This window comes from Sylvia atricapilla, chromosome 2 (genome assembly GCF_009819655.1).
Source record: "Sylvia atricapilla isolate bSylAtr1 chromosome 2, bSylAtr1.pri, whole genome shotgun sequence".
Taxonomy (NCBI): Eukaryota; Metazoa; Chordata; class Aves; order Passeriformes; family Sylviidae; genus Sylvia; species Sylvia atricapilla.
The window spans coordinates 108,251,223-108,274,436 of NC_089141.1; the positions used below are offsets into that span (position 1 = coordinate 108,251,223).

The window sequence follows — 23,214 nt, forward strand, 5'->3', positions numbered from 1 at the left end:
AGGAGCTGCATCCTCTGCCACCATCAATTCCTGTCTCAGAAAGAAGGGTGCTGAACTCCTTGTCCCTCGGGTGATCAGGCCTTCTGCAGCTGGCAGGAAACAGGGTCTTTTCCATGAGCAGGATCGCTGTGCTTCTGTGATCCATAAATACAGCCCAGGGTGGGGGATCTGCTGTTTTTGCCGTGTCATGGTCGTGGGGGCTTTTTTTGGCAACTCCCAGGATTGGTATGGAGGAGGAGCTGTCAGCAGCCCATAAAAGCACAGGCAGGGAATGAGTGGGAAGCAGAATATGAGGGTGTAAACGTGAGCTTATCTCCTGCAGTGGCTGCTCCCCTCCCACCCCCGAGCTCTGCTAGCTTTAATCATCTTAGACCCGTGCAAAAACTCTGCATGTGTCGGGTGCAGGATGCTTGAGTAGCTGCATTACTGACCTGGGGCTCTAAACCCCTTACACACGGACTTTGTGGGGATGACAGAAGGCTCCTGATGGCCACAGCTCCTGACCCCAGGGCAGCTCCTGACAGCAGCCACTGCTCCATCCCCCTCTGGTGTGCCCTGGAGCAATGACGTGATTCACATCTGGGCTTGATGTATTCAGAGAATGCATGTCCACTGCATATTCAGTAAGGCATGATAAGTTCATTTAAGAAATCTTCCAGGTCATCTGTGAGTGCATACTGCTCTAACCTCCAGTTTAGTGTGCTGGTTATTGTGATATTGAAGTTTATTCCTGATCTGATGCATTCCTCTTTTCCTGCCTGCCAGCATCCTTGACAGAAAACAGAATTCTATTTTAGATCTATACCAGGTAATTATGTTTGCTCGGCATGTTGCAGTGCTCCTTGTTACTTTGCATTCAGAAGTGTTAGTCAGGCAGGGGAAAGAGCCATGACAGGTGGAGTAAAAATCACATTGCAACCCAGCTATAGCCCCCCACGTCCCTTCCTCCAAGAGTCTCTGGGCTTCTGCTTCATTCTCCCAAGTATTTGACCTGGCTACAGAGCAGGATCCTGACATAAATGCCTGAGTTAAGCAGAGACAGTGATGAACCTGCCCCAAATATTGACTCTATACAGTGGGGAGAAGGTGCCACTGGATCCTGTCCTGGAGGTGTGAGAGATGAATCACCAGGAGGTAAATAAAGTGTCTGGTGAGTCCTGGGAAGGCTGTTGGCTTGGATAACGTATGGCCTGTTGTGCCTTTAGTGCAGAAAGGCTGTTTCAGAAGGTGTTTGCAGAGCTGTGTGTAAGTTCATTGTGCACTGCCCGTGTTGGCTGTGGAGGAGCTTTATCAGGATGAATGGACCCACGAGCACTGAGGGGGAATTAAGCAGAGCTCGCTGCCATGTCCTTGCCTTCCTGTGCAGGCTTCCAACTGGATCACAAGGAACTGCAGGGAGTCACTGCCTCGGGCTGCAGCCGGTGGAAAGCGTGGCATGAGGATTTCAGCAGGACACAAGCAACTCCTTTGTTACTGTTCTTGGTGGGAGTGGGAGCTTCAGAAAAAATTCATTAGAGAAACTCTTCCAACAGAGTCAGGAGGTGCAGAGAGGATGCCCTTGCTTTTTAAACTTCTCAGAGAGAAGCCTGAAGGTGGGTGGTTCCAATCTTAGCCTCAGACTGTCAACAATTCCAGTAACTTTAATCTGCAGGATTTAAGGATGTGTTTATATCAGATAAAATAGATAAAATAGATAAAATAAAAAATAAATAAATGAATGAATAAAAAGATTTAAAATATATAAAATATCAGACAAATCAGATACGTTAATATAAAAAATAACTTGTGATGACAAATGATTAGACAAAAGATCTTAATCAGCACTACTTACTACATAGAATAAAAGCTGAAACTACTAATTGTTACATAGTACAAGGTAGTGTACTAAATTAAAGCAATTGTATTAAAGCTGGCAAAAAGAAACAGTTATGAAGTAGACATTGATGTAACTCACCATACAGCACTCAGAATGGGCAGAGAGAGGCATCCCCACTCAAGGAAGAACCTCCAGACACAGTCCAAGGAGTATCTCAGAACCTACTGTATGGATGATGAACTGAATTTTTAGAGTGTGAAGGGGTTGACTGTCAGTCCCGTGCCTCCAGGCCAGTTCAGTAGCTTATCTCCCAAAGCTTTGCCTTTCTTGCCAGGATGTTGATTTGGGGTTGGTGTGCCAGACTGATTTTTAGCATAACATGACACCAGAACAACACACAGGCTCCCCTCTCAATACACCCTGGCAGATTTGCAAATAGGACGTTGTCCACTGAGTTGCTTGACCACACTCCAGGTCAAAGCATGAGGGGGTGTGGGGGAAGCATCCTGCCACACTTACACAGGATAGAAATGGCCCCACAGATGGACCTGAGCAGAGCAGAGCAGCTCCCCAGCTGCTGGAAAATGTGGCATGACCCACACACTCCCAGGGCTCCCTGGCTGTGCATGCCCCATCACGTTTACGCCACATATTCTGCTTCCCTCACCCTGCAGAGGAAGATGATGCAGCCCTGTTCAGGCTCCAACAGCAATGGTTTTTTCCCTGAACAGAGAACCCTGAGCACGGCTGGCCAGGCTTAGCCAAGGCCAAGAGTCACAGAGTGGGTGTGGGAAATATGGATTCAAGTCCCTTTTCAGTTTTAATTAATACAGATCTGAGCCCAGCTTCCCTCCCCTTCCCCAAGACTGCTCTGGGTGTTGTGGAGAGTTATCCAGCACCCCAAATGATGTTGATTTTCAGCACTGCATCCATACACAGGTACTGCAGTGGGAAGCAGGAGCTTGCTTCCATGGCAAACACCCAGCCCCTCCCTACAGAGCAGCCCTCACTGCTCCTATTTTCTGGAAATGTTTCTGTTTGATTGGTATGAGAGAGACATGAACCCACATTTGCAGGATGGGCTGGGGGAGACCTCATAGTTTGATATAAAATCCAGTGGCCTGGACAGACTTGGAGAGGATCTCTGACCCACCCTTGCCAAGCAGTGGGAGGATTTGACCTTGATGGAGCTACACACCATCCCCAGGGCTCCTTGTCCTCTCTGTGTGGGGTCTGTGTGATGTCTTACAGGGCTGCTGGCAGAGGTTTGGGCTGACAGATGAGTGAACTCATCCGTGGTTTGCTTGCACTGCATCTGCTTCAGGCTGCCTACCCTAGAGTGTGCTGTTCCCTTTCAGAAAATGCTCCTGCTGCAGCTGCAGGCTCCTGCAGCACGGCTTTGCTATCGGGCAGCACCCGGGCTGGGGCTGAGTTCTGGTGCCCAGCTTGACCCTCTCTTCTTCCTGCTGTTTTATTGGCTTTAAATCATCACCTACTACATGGTAAGTGGCTTTTTGGTGGCTATTTCTTGCCAAGCGCTGCTGCTGGCTGCCTTGTCTCATCCACAGAGCAGGTGGTGGAGAATCCTCCTGCAGGATTCCTCCTGCAGGCAGCCTGCTGCGAGGCAGCTGCCAGCTGCTGTGCCCTTGGGCTGGGTTTGGGCATTGTGACATGCTCTCAGACCCCAGTCAGGTGTCCATCAGGAACCTGTCCCCACTCTGAGCACTCTGTGATGGCAGCCCGTGTGTGTGTGTGGTGGGGACATGGCTCAGGAGGGAGGGTGAATGGGGCTGGGGTGAGCTTGAGGCCCTCCTGGCTGAGGATACACAGGGACGACCTCGTGGGAGGAAACACAGCAGCTCTTGTGTCCCAGGGATGTCTGGAAATGGTGCTGGTCTTCTGCAGGGCTGGGACCAGGAGAAGGCAGACTGCCAAGGACAGGGCACAGCAGCCTGAGGGAGCTCTGGATCTTAATGCCTGAGCAAAGTTTGGGGGCCTTGATGCCTTGGGGAGGCTGACCTGGAACAGAGACTGGACAGAGCTAAAAGAATAATGTAGATATTTATTAAAAGGCCTTTAGGATACACCTTGGGCAGTACAAGAGCCTGGCCAGGGCTACGCTCAAGATGGACCCAAAATGGACAATCAGTCATGAGGTTTCTCACTTTTGTAAGTTTTGTTTTGTTTGCATATCGGGGCTAATTGTCGAATTACAGCTTCAGGTTATGAAGTTCCATTATTCTTGTTGCTCTCTTCACCTCTCTGTTGTTTACACCTTTTGGACCTGAAGCTTATAAGGCTTGTCCTTGGTTTCAAGTTGGAAAGCGATTGTTTTGTCGACCTACCCTGTGAAGGGGACTTACTGACACTTAATATGAAGCTCAGAGCTACACACCTATGTACACAGAATCTGAAAAACATGAAAGCTAAAACCCCAGTCTACACAAAAATGAAACCCCTGCCTGCAGACAGAAATCTGTCGTCTCTTCTGAGCAAGGGAAAGCTCTTCACTGCTTGCTCTTTAAGTCTTGGTTGTCCCCTCAGCTGTTTCTGCATTTCCTGTGAGCAGCCACATCACACATGTACCAAGTGCTATTTCTGGTGGCGGCACAGGCTGTGCTGCAGCTGCAAACCCCAGCACGGCCACACTGATCCATCCTGTCTGCTTACAGTTCTGTAATCCTACCACAGGACACCTCCTGCCCCAAACTCAGCCCAGCTGTGGCTCTGTGTGACCGTCCTGTGTGAAAACCTGGTCCCACAGGCAGTGCTGACAGCGGGAGCTCTGCCGAGAAACGCTGAGGCAGCTCCTTCAAAGGTCACCCTGGTGATGACAGCACAGGAAAGGCTCAGCTGAGTGATACAGCTGTGGCTGTGACAAGAGGGGAAGTGTGCACTGAGCAGTGACCGCTCTACAGGAGCTCAGGAAACCAAAGCCTGGGGAAGGTGGAGGGGCTCGGGTGCTCTGTGGCATGAGGAGGTCACCCCCAGCACTGGTCCCATGAATGCAAGCAGCTGATGCAGATAAAAGGCAGGGGAGTGAAGATATCCAGCCACCAGGGTCAGGCCAGCAGCTCTGCTCCTTCACTGCTCTGAGGAAGACAGCACTTGGATGTGCAATGCCCGGGTTCCAGCTAATCCAGCACTGGGGTCATCAGAGCTGCATGTCCTGGGCTGTCTTGCCATCCTCTGTCAGAGAAAGTGAGCCCTGCTGAGGGCCATGGTGGTGCCACAGGTAAGTGGCTAAAGTGGGTGAGATGAGACCTCTCACCCCCAGTTAGGTAAAATGAGTCCCACCAGCTGTTCTTGGACAAACTTGGAAAATAATGGGAGTATTTTAATCTGCAAGAAGGAGTCACCAGTGATAATTTAAAATCATATTAATGTATATTAGAGATAAGAGCTACCTAGAGATCCTTAAGTCACCATCACATGAAATGCCCCTGGCCATGAAGAAATGAGTTTTAGAAGCAATTTTTGCACCGAGTCTGCACAGGATTGCCCTGCAAGGCTGACTTGTCCTCACTGCCAGCTGATGAAGCTGTGCCAAGGTTTATGTCCCCACAGCACACACCTCTAGAGCAGAGTGGGTTCCTTCAATCAGGACTCAATTCTCCAAATTATTTTGGTGGAAGATCGGATATAAACATCTATTGATTTTTTTTTTATTATTTTCAGTGGCAGCATATTGCTGTAGCTTTCTGGTCTTGTCTCTCCACTGCTCTGTTGACTGCTGGCTTCTCTGAGTTCCTAGAGATTAAAAAGAGCAGGAAAGATCATGAAAAATTAACAGCAAAAAAAAAAATAAAATTAACAGTACAGAGTTGCAGCAGCACAATCTGTAGCTTCTAAGCCTACTTCCAGTCTGGCAGCCACAGCAGCTTCCCAACACTGAGCATCTCTGGTGTGCTCAGCCCTCAGCATTAACCAGCCATGAGTCATGCTCTAAATAATGCTGACATGTGGTTTAGAGCCCAAGTTTGTTTCTTTAGAGAACACATGCTGGTCCTCTTTATGTACACTCTGGTATTTCAGTTTTCCTACCTAGGATGACTGGTAACTTCTCCTTTTCAGGCCTTCTTCTCACATTTCCATGCCCTTTCGGGGCCAAGGGTTATGAGGAAATGAGTCAGGAGTCAGCAGAAGTTCACCAGGGCACTAGGTGCCCTGCTTGCTGCACCTGCAGCGCTCTGCTGAAGCCACTCACAGGGTGATGTTCCCTGACTTTCCTAGAAACTGGGACCTCAGTTGCCTCCCACTCCCAGCTCCCCAGCCTCCCCCAGCGTATGCTGAGGTGTTGATGTCTTAGTGCTGGGGGCTGGAGGTGTGCAAGGCTCCTGGCCATGGATGGTGCAGAGAAATGCAGTGCTGTGAGCTGTGGAGCTGCTGCTGCTGGGCAGGCAGGAGCTCTGGGTGTGCCTGCAGTGTGGCTGGTGAGGCTGGGAGGGCTCATGATGGGGCAGGTCAGGGGCTCTTCCAGCTGTTTTACCTCCAGAGTGAGGCTGGGCCAGCTGCAGTCACGGAGCTGTGCGTGTGGGGTGGATGCTGATGGCACAGCTGCTGTCAGAAGCTCCTGCAGGACTAAATACTGTCTGTGCTGGTCTCTGGTGAGGCTGCCTGCTGCAGCAGCTCTCTGAGAGGTGTTCCCTGGCAGCCTTCCTCCAGCTGCTGCTTCAGCAGCATTGCCTCACCAGCACTGTGGCTGCTGATCCCACAGTAGGCACCCCAAAAGGGGCTGCTCAGGTGCTCACAGCTCCCAGTTTATCAAACCCACCAGTTTTATAACCCCAACCCTTCAGCCTCCACCCACCAGAGGTTCCCAGTGACCTTCACTGGGAATGGGTTTTGTCAATCCTGCAGGCTGCTCCTCTGAGGGAGGTGGTTCTGCTGGTGACAAAAACACTTCCCGAGGCTCAGTGGTCCTTCACATCCCATCCCTCCAGCCCTTATATGTGCCCATGGAGGAAGAGCAGTGAGGCACAGGGGTGCCTCACAGAACTGTGGTGCCCTGGTGCAGACCAGCCCCTCCTTGCTCCCTGTGAGCAGGTTTAGTGTTGCTGTGTAAACTACAGATCTAATCCCTGGGGAGCTGCCAGCTGCTCTGACACCAGTTTGTCCCCAAATCCCACACATCCTCCTTGCCTGCTGCCTCCTCCCCTGCTGACAGCACATGTGCACCTGGGGAGAGACATGATTCCCCAAGAAGGATCTTGCAGATACTGGGGAAGAAAGAAGTAGGAATAGCACTTTCTCCTCCTCCTCTCCCAGTTTCTTCACGGCTGAAAGGTCAGTGATCTGCTTTCTGTGATCAGGTAGGTTGTGGCTTCCTGGTATTCCCATGGGAACCAGGGCTTCCAGGGCAAACATCAGCTGCCCCAGCACTGGTGAGGACCCAGCTGATGCTGGATCTGTCACCACAAGGTCTCCAGCAGCTTCAGCTCTGTGGTGGAGGCTGCAACGTGCCCGACTGTGGCTTTGCAAATCTCTTTCCTCCTCTGCAAAACACCACGGTGCAAAGCACTGAAGTGCAATGCCGGAGGGTTTATTTCAGCAGGTGGTGGGGAAAGGCATAAAATCTAAAATTCAGCTAAAATCTGTGCTCTGTGGGTCACTCCCTGCCCTCCAGCCTGCCCCCAGCACAGCCTGCTCACACACTGTTGGGGCAGACAAATTTTCTGAGGTGCCAGATGCCTTAAGACTGAGGGAAAGCCAAACCAAAATAAAATCGATGTAGCTGGGTGCTTTAATTTGCAGAAAAAGCAGTGCAGCAGGAAGCTGGTTCCCAGCTGAATCTTTCTTGCTGTATCAAGCATAAATTCATCAGGTAGTCTATTTCCTTGGAAAAAAAACAAAGCAGAATAATTCACTTGGAAATAAAGAGTGGAGCTATTTTTCCCTCTGAAATGGTGAATGCAATTACCTAAGGCATGGGAGGCTGAGATAACTCACTTATTCAGCCCCCACTCTCCAAAGAAACCATTATCATTCTGTCAGAAAAGGCTTTAAACCCCAATTCACATCCTGAATGCTAAAACATCACCACACACAGAAGCTGTCCTTACGATTTCCATGCACCAGCTGCTGCATCACAAGGAAAACACACTCATAGGCAGGCCAGAATTTATTATTGTCAAGGCCACACACACGGTGCAGGCTGCCTGTGTTTGCTGACTCTTCCCGATGCTGTTGGTGTCTCCTTGTCCTTCAGGAGCAACTCCTAGTGAAGCAAAGCACATTGGCACCCTGTTAATGTGTGAGCCACACTGGGGCTGGGAAAAAGGGCAGGGGGTTGAGCGTCTCAAGCTGTGTTTGTTTGGAGGGTTCAGTGCAGGCAAGCCATAAGCCTGTGATTGCCCCCAAATTTAATTCCATTTAGGCAGCACTCTCCCACCTCTTCTGCCATTACATAATGGGGAGTGGAGTAACGACTTCCAGCAATGCTGTTTGAGTGGCAGCAGTCCAATTCTGGACTGTATTTTATTTTTTTTTAATGGTGGGGGGAGAACAGGTTGGCAGAGGGGAGGAAGCATCCGTTTGGTTCGTCTGCAATCCCTGTTTCGCTGTGGGAGCTTTGGAGGACAGACACATTCTTCCATCTCCGCTAATCCTCCTCTGATACAGAGGATTTTCCTGCCATTAAATGATAGCTTGTGAGAAAAAAATGCCAACTTTTCAGAGGCTGACTCGTATGACTGAGGGCAGGCTCATGAGCAGGAGGGAGGACACAGCCACTGCCTGGCCAGGTAAGCAACGCATCCAGATGATTTCTGTTGGGAATTTTGGTTTCCACTGTTTGATGCTGAGCTGGTTGCACTCCTCTGTACCAGCACCTGGGAATAGATCCAGTGTCTTACTGTTGGTGATCCTTTCCCACCTCAGATGACAGGAATCTGCCTTTGGCATGGCTTGTGGGAAGGACGTGGATGAGCTCCTGAAAAGCAGTGGCACAAAGCTGCAGGATTCCCTGAGATGGTCAGTGGTGGAAGAAAGATACTCACCAGGAAGGTGCTGAAGACTTCTTCAGTTTGAAAGTGTGTGAGAGAAGAGCGTTTTCCTTCATCTTCCTTTCTAAACGTAGATCTTTTTCGAAAAAAATGAAGCAGGGAAATGACAGAGGATGAAACCCATCTCTGTTCCCCCTGTGTGCTTTTAGATCCCTCAAGTTTGCTTACCAGACCTGAAATGCCACTAGAGAATAATCAAGGTAATGTTTGCCATCATTCTAAATGGTGAGTATGCTCTTATTCTGCATTATCCAGTAGTGGATTAGACAGATCATTTGGAAAGGTGGCAGTTAAATATTCAATTATTGCAATAATTGTCTCTTTACCCTTCTTAAGACTCTGCAACCTTTATTTTTGTTTCTTTTCCTTTGGTCTCTCACTCTTTCTTCCAAATACTGAGTTACTGTAGTATTTAAAAGAGCAAAAGATATCATCCATGCGGGGAATTTTTTTTATTCTTTAATGTCACAAATATTTTTGACCTTACTGCTCTATTTCACCCTTTTGCTCTAACACACATCTCATTTTGGTCCTCAAATGTGTCACTGAGTTGCTGAAAGCTTCCAGCTGCTGCCCTTTCTGTGAACATCCTTTTTTTTAGGGAAGGAGTGAGGTTGGAAAGATGGGAATGTTTCAGGCTACGTTGATCAGAGGAGATCTTGCCAACAGGAAAGAGCTGATCTCTTTTATCCTGAGCTTCAGCTCTCCCAAGGGTTTGGTAGGGTTCAGGTGAAGGATTTTTTTTCCAGCTTGTTTTCCAGGAAAAAAGGGAAATTTCCCATAAAGGCTGCATTGCTGAGGGGTTTCTCTGAGCTCCTATTGCTGGGGGGATTTTTTCTCACTGGATGGTTCTCCCACTCTTGCTTTCCATGTCCTGCACATTGCAAAGATGCACTTGTAAATAGAAATCTTAGATGTCTGTTGTGAAATGCCACTGGTAGAAGACCAAGATTTCACACTTGTGTATGAGGAAAACAGGCTGGATATGGTTTGGGGGCAGACATTTGCTTTATTGAGTGATTAGAGAAGAAGCAGGGAGGGGAAGGAGGAGATTTGGTTATCAGCAGGCTCATTCCAGCACTGCCCACCACTTGCACAGCAGTGAGTGGAGATCTGCTCCGAAGGCCAGAGATGTGACTGAGCTTGGGGCACCTGGAGCTGGACATGGAGCTTGCTCAGGTCAGCCTCACCTCTAGGACAGCCTATGCACAAATGCCCCTCTGGATGTCACCCTGAACCCACACAAGGCTCCCTAACCAGCATTAATACTTGTATCCATCATTTTCCAGACAACCACCTGCAGTCAGACATTTGGGAACAGGCAAATCCTTAATCTGTCTGGCCCTCCGTTTATGTAACTGCCTAACAAAAACAACATATGCCCCTGTTGGCACACAGAGAGTGGACTGGTGCAGAGGGGAGCAAACGAGGCAGCCCCTGGGCAGGCTGCACAAAGAAAGAGCAATCTCAGAGCAGCATATTGTTCCCCTTCTTGTCCTTAGACTCCAGCTGTTGTCAGGGGGACTGAAGGGGACTTCCCTTCAGCTGTGGCTGTTAGATAAGAGCATGGGAAAAAGGGGAAGAGCAGACAAACAAAATGACAACCTGTCTAAAATCCTTTCCACCTCCCAGAGTCCTTCACTATCATTTATCCTTGAAGCGATGTTGTTTTGCTAATTCTCCAGTCACAATAGTGTGCCCAGGCATGATGAGACCTGAATTTTGATGAAGAGGCCACAGCTCCTCCTTTTGTGATGCTCTCTCTGTGTATCTTTCCTACATGAAATAACCAGAATGGTTTGAACAGACCCAGGCTCCAGGGCAGCTCCTGGGTTGATGCCCTTCAGTGGGGACTTGCCCAACAACTTTTTTTTGCAAGTCTCCTTCACACAAGCAGTGTAAACTCCTAAATACAGTCCCACGTGTGGTGTCTTTAGAAAGGATGGAGGAAAGGGAGAGCAATTGTAGCCCAAATTGTCATTTGTCCTGTACATTAAAGCCTTAAGGACCGCAAAAATAAAACTTGATGCTTGCTGAAGCTGATGCTTCCAGGTGTATTACCTCATAAATCTGTCTTATTAAAAATGCCCATGGGAATAGTGCTGTAGTGGGCAAACACTGTGCTGAAAACCACAGGGAGAGGCAGCCCAGCTGCTGGGAGCTTCCCCTTCTGGACACTCAGCAGGAGTGTGGAGGAAACCCCCCCTGACCCCAGCAGTGCAGTAGCAGAGGTGGCTGTTGGTAAAGCTGTTGGTATCCCGTGTTTTGTTTTGCTTTGCTGAAAATAAAAAGAAGAAAAGGATCATGTTTGTATGGGAGCTAATAAACTGCAGCAGAAAACCAGTCAGCAGCAATAGCACCATTTTATGTTTGTGACTACGTGGAGATCACTGGTGTGGCTGCTCATTTCGTTGAGGAGAAGGCAGGATGTGTCTGGGAGAGAAATTAAAAAAACCTGCCTTCAGTTCTTCCTCTCTAATGAGTTTATTTTCATGGAATCAGAGAAAGGATTGTGCTGGAAGGGACCTAAAAGATCATCTCATTCCAAGCCCCCTGCCATGAGCAGGGACACCTTCCAGCAGCCCAGGTTTCTCAGAGCTTCATCCAACCTGGCCTTGGACACTGACAGGGTTGGAACATCCACAGCTTCTCTGGGTACCCTGTGCCTCTGCCTTACCACCCTCATAGTAAAGAATTTCTTCATATTTCTAACCTAAATTTCCTTTCTTTCAGAGGGGAAAAGCATTTTGCATAAAAAAACTCAAACCACTTTTCAGGTTTTTTTTGACTGGATGCTTTTCCCCCCACCCAAAATTCCTCTCTGTGGAGGCTGATGTCTCCCAGTCCTTTTGTTCCTTTTTGTTCTTCTCTCATTTCTCCCAAGAGCTTCCTTCTCTTCCTTGTTGTTCACCCACTTGTGTGGGACTCACCTGGGAGGAAACCACAGCCTTGCACATCCCGTGTCAGGCGGATGAAGGATGAAGTGGCTGCTCCCATCAAACATAATGGTGACTGTCTCGAGAACTGGCAAGGCAGAAAAACTGTGCTGGAGATGCAGAATTTCTCATCTCTGAGATGAGAACAATATCTCTTAGTTTATTTTTACTCATGCTGTCGTACCAGTACACAGTGGGAATGTGTTTTCAAACACGGCATTTCGTCGCCTTGAGAGCTGAGAGTTCCCCTTCCAGAGCTGAACAGCTCATGGCTCTGGTGGAGGAACATCAGGTTGAAAGAGTAAAAGAAAGAAAGAAGGAAAAAGTATGAATTTGACACACTTTAGGCAATTAATTGATCTCTGCTGCCCATTGCCAGGCTCAGCATACACTGCCCTACCCTTTTCCACACCCAGGAATGCTGTAACCCACCCACAGCTGCTGGCCTTCAATGAATTTCTGCCTGCTCCCTGGACAAACCATGTCCCCATCAGGCAGCAGAGACGCCCCAACAGAGACACTTGAGAAATTCTGAATTCTAGGCAAGCCCCTCTCTTGGGGAGAGGAATTAATCAGATACTGTCCTAGGTGACATATATTCTCAGCAGGTTTAGAAACCCCAGAAGATTTTAAGGAATTTAACACAGGAGCTCCTCAGTCAGCACTGGTGTACAGGTGACAATTAGCTTGGCCAGAGGGGAGGAAAAGACAGTGTAATTTCTTTTTACCTCTGTGACTAATTAATTCCTTAATGATGGATTCTTTTCTCTCCTCCGTGGGGACGGCAGTGATCCTTTGGGTCCCGCAGGTCCACGGGGTGTGGGCCTGCGTGCGCTCCTGCCCTCCCCACTGCGTGTGCACCCCGGAGAGGAGCTGCTCCGTGCTCTGTGACCGCGCCGGCCTGGGCCAGATCCCCAGCGAGTTCCCCTGCGAAGCCTCCTCCATCAACCTGGATAAAAACAGCATCAAGTTCCTGTCCGAGAGGGCCTTCGGCACGCTGCCTTCCCTCAAGTCGCTGTCCCTCAACCACAACAACATCTCCTTCATCACGCCGGGGGCGTTCAAGGGGCTGCCCAGCCTGACGGAGCTGCGCATGGCCCACAACGAGTACATCCGCTACCTGCACACGCGCACCTTCACCGCCCTGCGCCGCCTCGTCAGGCTGGACCTGGCCGACTGCAACCTCTTCAACATCCCAGACAGGATCTTCATCGAGCTGCCTGCCCTGCAGGAGCTCTTCTGCTTCCAGAACAACTTCCGAAGGATCCCGGGTGCCATCAGGGGCATGGAGAACTTGACCCACGTGTACCTGGAGAGAAACAGGATCGAAGCGGTGGCCTACAACTCCCTGCAGGGCCTGACCAGGCTGAAATACCTGAATCTGCAGGACAACAGGATAAATGTCATCCACGAGCGAGCTTTTCAGGGCTGTCAGAAGATGGAGTACCTGTACCTGAATGACAACTTGATCAGCGAGCTTCCAGAAAACTCCTTTGACGGCCTGAGGCGCCTGAAGATGCTCAACCTGGGGGGGAATTTTCTCAGGAACATTTCCAACACCTGGTTCCGGGACTTGGGGGAGCTGGAGTTCCTCTACCTGGACCGCAACAGGATCAGCTACATCGAGGAAGGGGCTTTTGAGAACCTCACCAGCCTGGTGGCCCTGCACCTGAACAGCAACAACCTGACGACGCTGCCCTTCTCCGTGTTCGAGCCCGTGTACTTCCTGGGCCGGCTGTACCTCTTCCGCAACCCCTGGGAGTGCGACTGCCGCATCGAGTGGCTCAAGGAGTGGATGGAGAACTACAGGCTGGTCAGGGACATCCCCTGTGCCTCCCCGTCCTCCGTGGCTGGCACCGATCTGATGGACGTGCTCTTCGAGAGGTCTCCCGAAGGTTACTGCCTGGACCCGGCCGAGCTGAACGTCACGTCTGAGGGGCCGACCCCAAGCGGGGAGCCTTGGCCTACCACAGAGAGCAAGTTCAACAGCCTTATCTCCAAACTCCTGCTCCAGATGGGCCTTCCCGAGGAGGTGGCAAATGCCACTGAAGTGTACAGCAACGCCACGCAGCTGGACGGACAGACTGAAGGGGTTTCTTCAGGCGTGGGGGAAGACAGAGCCGAGGCTGACTCCTCTTCCTTGTACCTCCCAGCGCTTTTTACAGTGATTGTTCTGCTGTGTGAATAGTCCAAGGGCCGGATGGAGCATGGGTTCTGCTTAAGCATTGAGACCTACTCAGGCATCAGAGAAAAGTTTTATTGTGGGCCTCTGATATATAACAGGCTCCAAACTCTTCCAGGTTGTGTTTGCTGGATCTGGCTCCAGATTCCTCTGGGTCCCACTCCGGGTGAAAAACCTGCCCTGTGGGTGTCCCAGGGAGAGGAACAGCACTAAGATTGAATTTTGCCACGGATGTGTGATGTTCCCTGCTGGGAATGGAGGGAAGAGGGGTCTGTCTGTGGGGTGTTTGTTCCATTGGGCCAATGGAAAAGCAAGGTGTTCCATGGTGACTCAGCTTCAGGAGAGCAAGATGAGGCCACAAAACCAGGCCCCTCTTCACGTCCTGACAGACACCCACAGCAGGCACTGCTGAACAATGGGAAACTATTCCTGATTTCTCCCAGCGGGTGCTGGAGGGAGCAGGGCAGTCCTGGGCAGCACCCTGGGGTGGAGCCCTGAGCCTCACGAAAAGGAGGAAAGCACCCAAGAGGGCACCTGCCCCAGGCAGATCTGGGATGGGAACAGTATTTTGGCTGTGACCACAGGCAGGATTTTGATCTTTTCTCCCCCTAGTTTTCCTGGCACTGGTGAGGGAGAACCGGATGGACTCGCATTTGTCCAAATATTCTTTGCTGAAGCAAAGCCACTTAAACTTAACCTGCTTATTTCCATAATCTCAATGTGTTTAATTTTTCAGTGAATATATTGTTTCAAGGAATACATTTTTTTATTATTTGTAGATTGTTTCATGGCATGGCAGCAGGGGCAGAGCACGGTGATGACAAATGCCCTATGAAGTATTTTGTATTTCCACCACTAATATGTACCATGTAGTGTGTCATATTAAGCCATACTGATAATTTTCTTTTATACAGCATCTTAAGTGTTTTATCTTTGAAATCTTCTATGAAAGCTGCTAATATTACCAGAAAGAATGATGTTTTATGTATCAAAGCATATTAATAAAATAATTTGATATTTTACTTACAAAAATAAATTACCTATTCAAACCTAAGGGTGATATTTTTTGTTTGTTTTTTGGGGTTTTTTTGTTTGTTTTTTTTTGTTTGTTTTTGAGATCCTTGAACAACTCTGGTGATTTTTTTTGTAGGCTACTCAAATGGGTGCACATGAGTGTTCTTCCATGGCCTAGAGCAAATGGCAAGCTATTTATTGCAACATAAGTACTTTCACTTAGAACTTGACTGTGCTTATGTTGGTGTTAAGCAGCAACACTTGAAAATATGAGTGACTATATGGAAATACACTTCTGTCCAAAAGGATCCACTGCTTTCTAATTAGCGCCAGAGATTTCCAGGGGAAAGCCGAGTACAGGGAAAACCAAGCCTTTCCTGCTGCAATGGCTTCTCAGTTATCTGCAGCTCAACCAGTTTCCCCAGGGAATCAAAATGCCAGATGGTTTGATAAATGCCTATTTGACCTGTTCCATGAACTAAATTCAATGAGTTTGGATTTCCAGGCTATTTATGAATCCATTAATCTTCTTAAGTGCTAAATTCATCTGTGTATTTTAAGAGGCTGTTTTTCAAACCTAGTGCAGCCCAGTGCTGTAGAGGCATATTAGGTTAAGGATGCCTTTACAGGAGCAGTATTTCATCCTGTCAGGGGAGGTTTATCAATAGGCCTGGCACAGATGGTAGGACACGACTGGTTGTATTTCACTTCCTATAAGTACGGATGCCTTATGAGTGAATTGTGTTTATAACCCACATATTCATTTTCCGGGGCACATTAAAGCTGAAGATCGCCTTACTGTGCAATTGTTGAGTGGCTTTCAAGTCATTTAGAGCTTCAAAGATGCTCCTGCTTTATCTGCAAGATGCAGATCTGAACGTGAAGTGTCTTAAAATGTCGGCTTTAGCAGAGATTGTGCTGTCAGGTGATGGATAAGAGGGCTGTACGTGGTACTTAGCTGTGTGACAACTGTGTGACAACAGGGACACTGACCTTGGTGTTGATGGTTTGTCTCTTGTGGTCAAACACCTGCCTGGCCCAGGAAGCTTTCCCTGTGCTGCTCTGACACAGCTGTGAATGGACCTTCATCTTCCCTGCAGGAATGGGGACAGACTCTGTGCTCTCCTGCTCTGAAATCCTGCCCTTCCCTCTGAGCTGAGAGCTCAGCAATGTGTGTTTCCAGTGGCTCAGAGCAGCTGGCACATGGATTGGGAAACGTCTGTGAGCCTGTGATTGCTCTTGCTTTGCTCCTCTACTTCATGTTGCTCATTCCTTGAGGAGACACTACAGCTGCCTGCTTCACCCTTTCATGATTCTTGTTTCTAAACTCCTAGCAAATGGTTTGTTTCTCTTGATTACATGGGCAAGTGACAACTCACAATTACATTTTTTTAATAAATAGGGGTTTTTTGTTTGTTTGTTTGTTTTTTTTGTTGTTGTTGTTTTTGTTTTGTTTTGTTTTTTTCTCTTAGACCAGGCTCTTGCTGCAGAATTGTGCTTCTGCTGGTAAACCTTCTTGGTTACAAGTCCATGGCTCGGAGTCCCTTCACAAATCAATGCTGATTTCAAAATCTGTCTCTGGACTGAAACACTTCCAAAGATGCCAAACCTTCGTCTGTTTGGAAAAACTGAAGATATTTTTCAGTAAAATATCTGCTCCCAGCCCTGCTCTCAGCATGAGGTGCTCACATTTTGTTTGAAGCAGTGGGAAGGGACAGTCATGAGCTGCCTGGAGTTACGATACACCTTCTGACTGAGGTTTATTCAGAGAGCTGGTGTTCCCAGACTGAAGCACCTGAGGTCCTGGGAGAAGGCAATTTGTTTTAATGTGTGATACCTGGTGTTTTAATGTGTGCTACCTCTGGTACACTGCTCTTCACTGGTGCAAATGTTTTTCTTGCTTTACAAGAGTTACTGTTAGAGCAGAGGGGAGATGTCAATGTAAATAGAGGAAAGAAATAATTCGATTTTGGATATAACCTCTGAGTCTCAGAATTCTGTTGCTATGTTGCACCCCTAGGGTCATACTCAGTGTTTTAACATGAACACCTTTATGTCCCCTCTATTTTCTTTAAATTTGCAGCTATTGCCAGTAACCTCCTGTGAAATGAAGCTATTGGCTGTTTTGCTTCTCTTGTGGATTATCATATTTTTCTGCTTTGCAAAGAAACGTGAAGTGGAGGACATGAGGGATCACTGTCCTTTTCTAGAGAGGCAGCAGCTGCTCTCTGAGACTGACAGCTGCTGGCCAGACAAGTCTCAGGAGCTTCATGGCCAGTTTTCAAGGGTGTTGTATTTTGGCTAATTCTTGTCTTCTTGTCTTCACAACATCTGGCCGATAGCCCTAAAAAAAAAAAAAAAAAAAAAAAAAAAAAAAAAAAAAATTTAATTTTTTGAGTTTTCCTTTGATGATTTTTGTGGCCACAAATTGAAGAGGAACCAAATCAGCTGAGTCAAATTCCAGAAAACTGGTGTGCCTGCTCAGGAGGATATTAAACCTTGCAAGAATATAGCCTGTCATGGTCACTCCTGCTCCAGTGTGAGCTTCAGAAGACAGAGGTAGTTTGGGTGAGATAAAAGTGCTTGTAAATTCCTGCTTTTGCAGAGTCAGTGTATGGGATTGCTGCAGAAACACTAAAAATACTCGTCCTTCCTCTTCCCCCACCCAAATCTGCCAGGGATTGGTGGAGTTTGGAGGATCTGCTGCAATAACCTTCAAAGCAATTCTTAAAAGAACTTTAAAGAAAATTCTAACCATGGAATAAAGACCAGAAATTATAATTTAAAAAAAAGGTATCACAAGTATTACTTCAAAGAAAAGCATTCAGCTAATATTTAAAACATAAACTTGAACGTGTGCATGATCAGCACCAAAGTTCCATTTCTCATGGGGCAAGGCTGGTATGTGAAACTCCAATATAAAGATGAATACAGAAAATGGGTATTTCTGGACAGAGACTCATCTATGCCTCTCACCCAAAGGCTGATTTTGCTGACCATTCTGTGGTTAGTGGAACCAGTCTGATCTTGTATTCTGTGCCTAATTTTAGCCGTGAGTGGGGGAAGTTAATTTCCTCTGCAGTTCTTCTCAACTTTGACCTTCACCACATCCTTTGATTTTTGTTGTATTTCCTTCTTCATCTGCCTTTTAAAAGACTGTTTCAGAGTTAATTGTTAACTTATCCATCATAAATCTTATATTCTCAATGAAAAATACCAAGGCATTCATAAAGACCTAAAACTACCATTAGTTTTTCTGTGCACACCTGATGGATTTACTCTTTGTGCATGTTCTATGTATTTGCTTGGTGGATTAACAGCTGATTTCACTTTGTGCTTGTTCAGTGGGTTCTGACTTGTGTCAGGAGCTTCTTAAAGTGGCTGGAGGTTTGCAAAGAGGCTTAAGGCATCCTTGTCCTGCCTCCCTTTGTATTCCACACCCTCCTTTCCACTCCTCCTCTCCTCACCTGCTTGTTTCTGCTTGTTTCTGCTTGTTGCTGCTCCAAGCATCACAGCAGGGCCAGCTCTGATGGGAACTAGATCACTGCAATGGCTCAGTTAAAACCAACACTCAACCCTTCCCTCTTTTTTTGATGTTTAGGTTCCCTATTATTTCCCCTAATAATATGTAAGTTGGGTTGGGCCATAGGTGGGTTAAACTGGGGATAACTGGAATAAATGCTGTTGTTATATCTGGAAGGGGGACAAGCTAAATGAGAAAGATGGTGCTCAGTTGCTGCTCAGTTTGCTCAGACTGAGGGCAGACAGGCACAAGGATATTGGGGAGAGGCCAAGGGAGTTCTTGGGCTTTGTGAGGGCAGATCAGGGGAAAAGCAAGAAAGCACCAAACCCCTGGTGAGACGAGGATGTGCTGGGCTCCCAATGAAGTGTGGCATGCAGGCAGGTGTAAAAATATGTGTAAAATCCACGTGGTTTGACTTGTGGGCTCTTGATGATGAGAACAAGGCTGAGTGCACAGAGCCAGGGTGGCCAAATGTGATAAATCTGTAGCAGAGGACAACCAGCTGTGCACACATAAATTGGGATGGAATTGGCAGCAGCAATTCCTCACAGTGCTGAGTGATTATGTCTCAACGTGCTGTGACAATGAGAAATACATCAGACTCTAAGTGGACAGGCATTTTCCTGATGTATGAGGCTGGTAAAGAGCCAGAGGGCAGAGCACAGAAATAAATGATAAACGTGCAATCAGACAAAGCTGGTTGTAAATATCTCTGCTGAACCTGACAATTAATTATTCCAGTAGTCAAAAAGTAGCAGTGAATTTGCAGATGCAGAATTTTTGTAGGCCAGCAAAGCTTAAAGGAGGCATTGATGAATTCTGAATTACTTGGAAGTCAGGTAATTTGGAGCAATAGGATTAATAAAATAGATGCTGGTGTATGCAAGGTAACACATATAGGAAGACACAACCTGAACTGTTGATAGGCAGAGCTGAGCCTTTTAGGGAAAGGAAGACCTGAGAATTGCTGTGAAGAGCCAGTAGATCCACTGGCATAAACAAAAATATACTCTAAGTAACAGAGGCAGGAATAGGAAAATCAGTATATAATATCATAGGTTATTATGTCTTTACCAGTACATCTTATTTGGAAAATGTGCAGCTTATGTCTTGCCACATCCGAAAGCATATCAGTGATAAATCTGGTGGCAGAAATAAATGAGTCGTGGAATTAGGATTTGTCATTAACCAGGGGAGAAAAGATGGTTTTGTTTAGGAGAGACCTAGAGAGTGGCAAGTCCTGTGGGAGCTGTGGAGATCCCTTTGTCTCCACTGAAAGCACCTGTGAGGAAGGCAGGGACCCATGGGCAATGTGGGACACAAATGGCCACAAATTCTAGGGATGGGTGAGACATCTCTGCTCTGTGCCACAGGGCACAATGACCTGCACCAGAGGATTTCCTGAGGATGTGAAGTTGATTTTGATTCATAGAGCTTTTCTATTTTCCTAAGAGTAGGGCTGGGGTTCTGTGTTCTTGGCTCAGACTTTGTCTGTCTGTGGTGGCTCCTCCAGTGCTACTTCCAACCTTTATCACCAAATCTCGACTGTGGGTCTGTGACACCTGAGGGCCAGCTCAGGACAACCCCTTGGCCTAAGGTTAACAGAGCACAGGAGGCACTTGTGCCGACACCAACCAATAAAAATCACCATGTAGCCTTCAAGGATACGGAACCTACCTTTTTGAGAGGAAATTTTTTTGGATTAAATCACCAAAACAGGAGGAATCACTGAATCATAGAATCATTTGGGTTGGAAGGGATCTTAAAAATCACCCAGTTCCTGCCATGGGCAGGGACACCTTCCACTAGGTCAGGTTGTTCAAAGTCCCCACCAATCTGACCCTGAACACTTCCAGGGATGGGACATCCACAGCTTCTCTGGGAAACCTGTGTCAGTGCCTCACCACCCTCACAGTAAAGAATTCCTGCCTTATACCTGATCTAAACCTTCCCTCTTTCAGTTTAAAGCCATTCCCCCTTGTCCTATCACCATATACTCTTGTAAAAAGTCCCTCTCCACCTTTATTGTAGGTCCCCTTTATGTACTGGAAGGCTATCGTGAGGTCTCCCCTTAAAAAAACAAGTGTTTGTCAGAAAGAATTTGGAAAACAAGTGACAAACCAGACAGGAGGCAGGTGCAGGTCAGCAGGAGAAGGAGAGTTGCAACTGGTGTCACACTGAAGAACACAGTCTAGAAAAAAAAAATGCCCCAAATCTATGAACTGGAAATAAACCACAATTTGCTACCAGCAACAGCTACAAAGGGACCTACATCCACCTCACAGACTGCAAGGTCCTGGATTTTAAGGTCTGTGGGCAGCTTCCTTGGCTCAGTGAAGCATTACTGGTGAACATTCATGCTCTCATCTTCCAGCCCTGGGAATTTCTCATCTCTCAGTCTTTGGCCACAAAATCACAGAATATTCTGAGCTGGAAGGGACCCCAGTGGAAGATCTTACACAGGATGCTGCCTGTGCAGCTCAGTATTAAAAGTGCTAGTTAGTATTTCAGTAAACCTGCCTGTCCTTGGGGCATTGGATGCCCCACCTGCATCTGCACCACCCAGTGGAATCCAGATTTCAATACCAAAGTTACTGTGATGGGGTAAAATCTCTGATGAAACCCCAGGTCACCTCAGATGGACAGTGCCTGCAAACGCTGCTCAGGGGCTGGGAGTGTTCAGCCTCACCACTGGAATTGTTGACACCTCATGCTCTGGCAGCACTTCACAGCCCTGACTGACTCTAAAACACGTGGTGTCAGGTCCTTATGACATCCTGAGGTCACAGGTGACAGTGCAGGAAGAGGTGATGGGACTAACCCTGTCCTGCACAACTCTCAGGTTCCAAAACCTGCTGCTCTGTTTCTGAGCCTTTGCCTATTTATTTTCTGAGTAAGACAACTTACCTTTCTACCTGTTCATTCAATCCTTCTGTTTCATTTCTGTTGACAGGTACCTTAAAAATCTAAATTGGGTTAGGTATGAACTCTTGAAATGAGCATTTGGATTACTCAAAGTGAAGTTCAGGAATTTTCAAGTGACAAGAGATAAAAAAACCTGACAGCTGAAGTATCAGCTTAGATTGGGCAGCAGTGTCACCCTTCCTTCATGCTTTATTACTGCACACAGCAAGGACTGAGTTTGTGAGACTTGGGCAGGGAGGATTCCATCACTTTGTGGATTCTAAAAGGTCCTTCTTAGTGTGACACTCAGCATGTGAACCCCAGACAGCCCCAGAGCCTACAGAACCAGCCAGCTGCAGCACAGCTGGGACAACAGGCAGGAATGGGAAGTAGATAGTGACACCCCAGTGATCTGTCACTCTTTAGCTGTTTTAATGATCAAACCCGATAAATACGTTAAAAAAAAAATATTAAAAGTACATGTCAAGACTGAAAATTAAAGGTTCTTGAATTATTATGAGTCTTTCCATTGCCCTCAGAGATTTAATATCACAAATTGCTGCCAAGGGGATAACACTGAGCTCAGTGACTTGTAAGACAATTTAAACATTTTATTTTCTACCTGAAATCTTGCTAATTTAAAATTGCAAACTGTAACAAGATGATGTTGGCAGAGTAGAACTTTCAAACAGCCAGGACTGAAATCCCTTGGAGGCTGTTCCAGGCAGGGGCAGCTGCTCAAATCAACAAGGTATTTTCCTGGAAGCAGGATCTCTCTCCTCTTCCTTTCTTAACACTTGGGAAATACCCTAAAGCCATCATTGAAATGCTTATTTTGATGAGTGGAGAATCAGAATATTTTACTTTAGGAGAACTGGCATGATCAGTAACTTGTACATTTCAGACAGACCTTTTTTGTCCATTATAAAGTTTACTTGTCTGCATTGTTTTTCCCCTAACAACAAATGAAAAAAAAAGTTTTCAAAGTTTTTGTAATAAATAGAAAACAACCTTGTGGGATTTATCTTCTTTCACCTATGGGGTAACTTCATAAATCTTTACTGATTTATTATCCAATAATCTTTACCGGGTTGTGGTTTTGACACAGATTTGTTGCTTTTGTTACATCCATCCTAGTAAACAAAAATGGCTGTAAGGCAAAGTAGGGAGATGTCTAGACATTGAAATTGTTGAATTTAGTGAAAAATGATGGAGTTTGAAAAACTTAATTCCTGCATAACCCTGGGGTGGATGCTTCAGCATTGAGTAGTATGTCCTGTAACATTGCTGTAACCTGTAATATTTACTGCTTATTAATGAAATACTCTACACAACAATTCACCCATCTCTCACTCCACAGTTATGTTGGTTAAGAGTGCTCCTGTAATTTCATCCCCCTGCTCTGAACTCATTTCAGGAAACTGTTTTTGTACAGATACAAAGCAGACAATTGCGTTGAAGCAATCTGAAAATTCATTTAGTGGATTAGCCCACTTCCACAAATGACCCTTTTTCATCCTTGACAAAAAGGAGCAGTTTTTACTCAATTCCAATTAAAATACTTCCACGTGATAATTCCAGTTTTGGTTACAGACTCATTTAGGTTGGAATTCAACTCTTAATATCATCTAGTAAAACCCCCTCGGTTTAAGCAATGGTGGCTGCAACAGGTTTTTCAGGACTGTGTGCACTTGAATTAAAGCTCTTCAAGACTTTTTTTTAAATGGTGGTTTTAAAGGAATTCAGGAAAACCTTCTGAAGGTTTTATGTACATGCTGCAGACCCTCGATTTTTCGAGATAAGTATTTCCCTAAACATGCTCATCACAGGTTGCC

At 46.9% G+C, this 23,214-nt stretch overlaps 1 protein-coding gene across 6 annotated transcripts; it reads left to right on the top strand.

Moving 5' to 3' along the window:
• The first annotated feature begins 6,607 nt into the window (after positions 1-6,607).
• NYX (nyctalopin) lies at positions 6,608-14,992 on the top strand. 6 transcript variants are annotated; one of them, XM_066314056.1, is made up of 3 exons: positions 6,608-8,559; positions 8,696-9,020; positions 12,545-14,992. In XM_066314056.1, exons 2-3 carry the CDS (start codon positions 8,924-8,926, stop codon positions 13,942-13,944), a joined length of 1,497 nt encoding a protein of 498 aa, XP_066170153.1. In that variant the 5' UTR covers positions 6,608-8,559; positions 8,696-8,923; the 3' UTR covers positions 13,945-14,992. The 6 variants fall into 6 exon arrangements, with proteins under 6 accessions (XP_066170153.1, XP_066170156.1, XP_066170155.1 ...); XM_066314059.1 differs by lacking the exon at positions 6,608-8,559 and having other exon boundaries at positions 8,574-8,847; positions 8,970-9,020; XM_066314058.1 differs by lacking the exon at positions 6,608-8,559 and having other exon boundaries at positions 8,574-8,788; positions 8,970-9,045.
• The last annotated feature ends 8,222 nt before the right edge of the window (positions 14,993-23,214 follow it).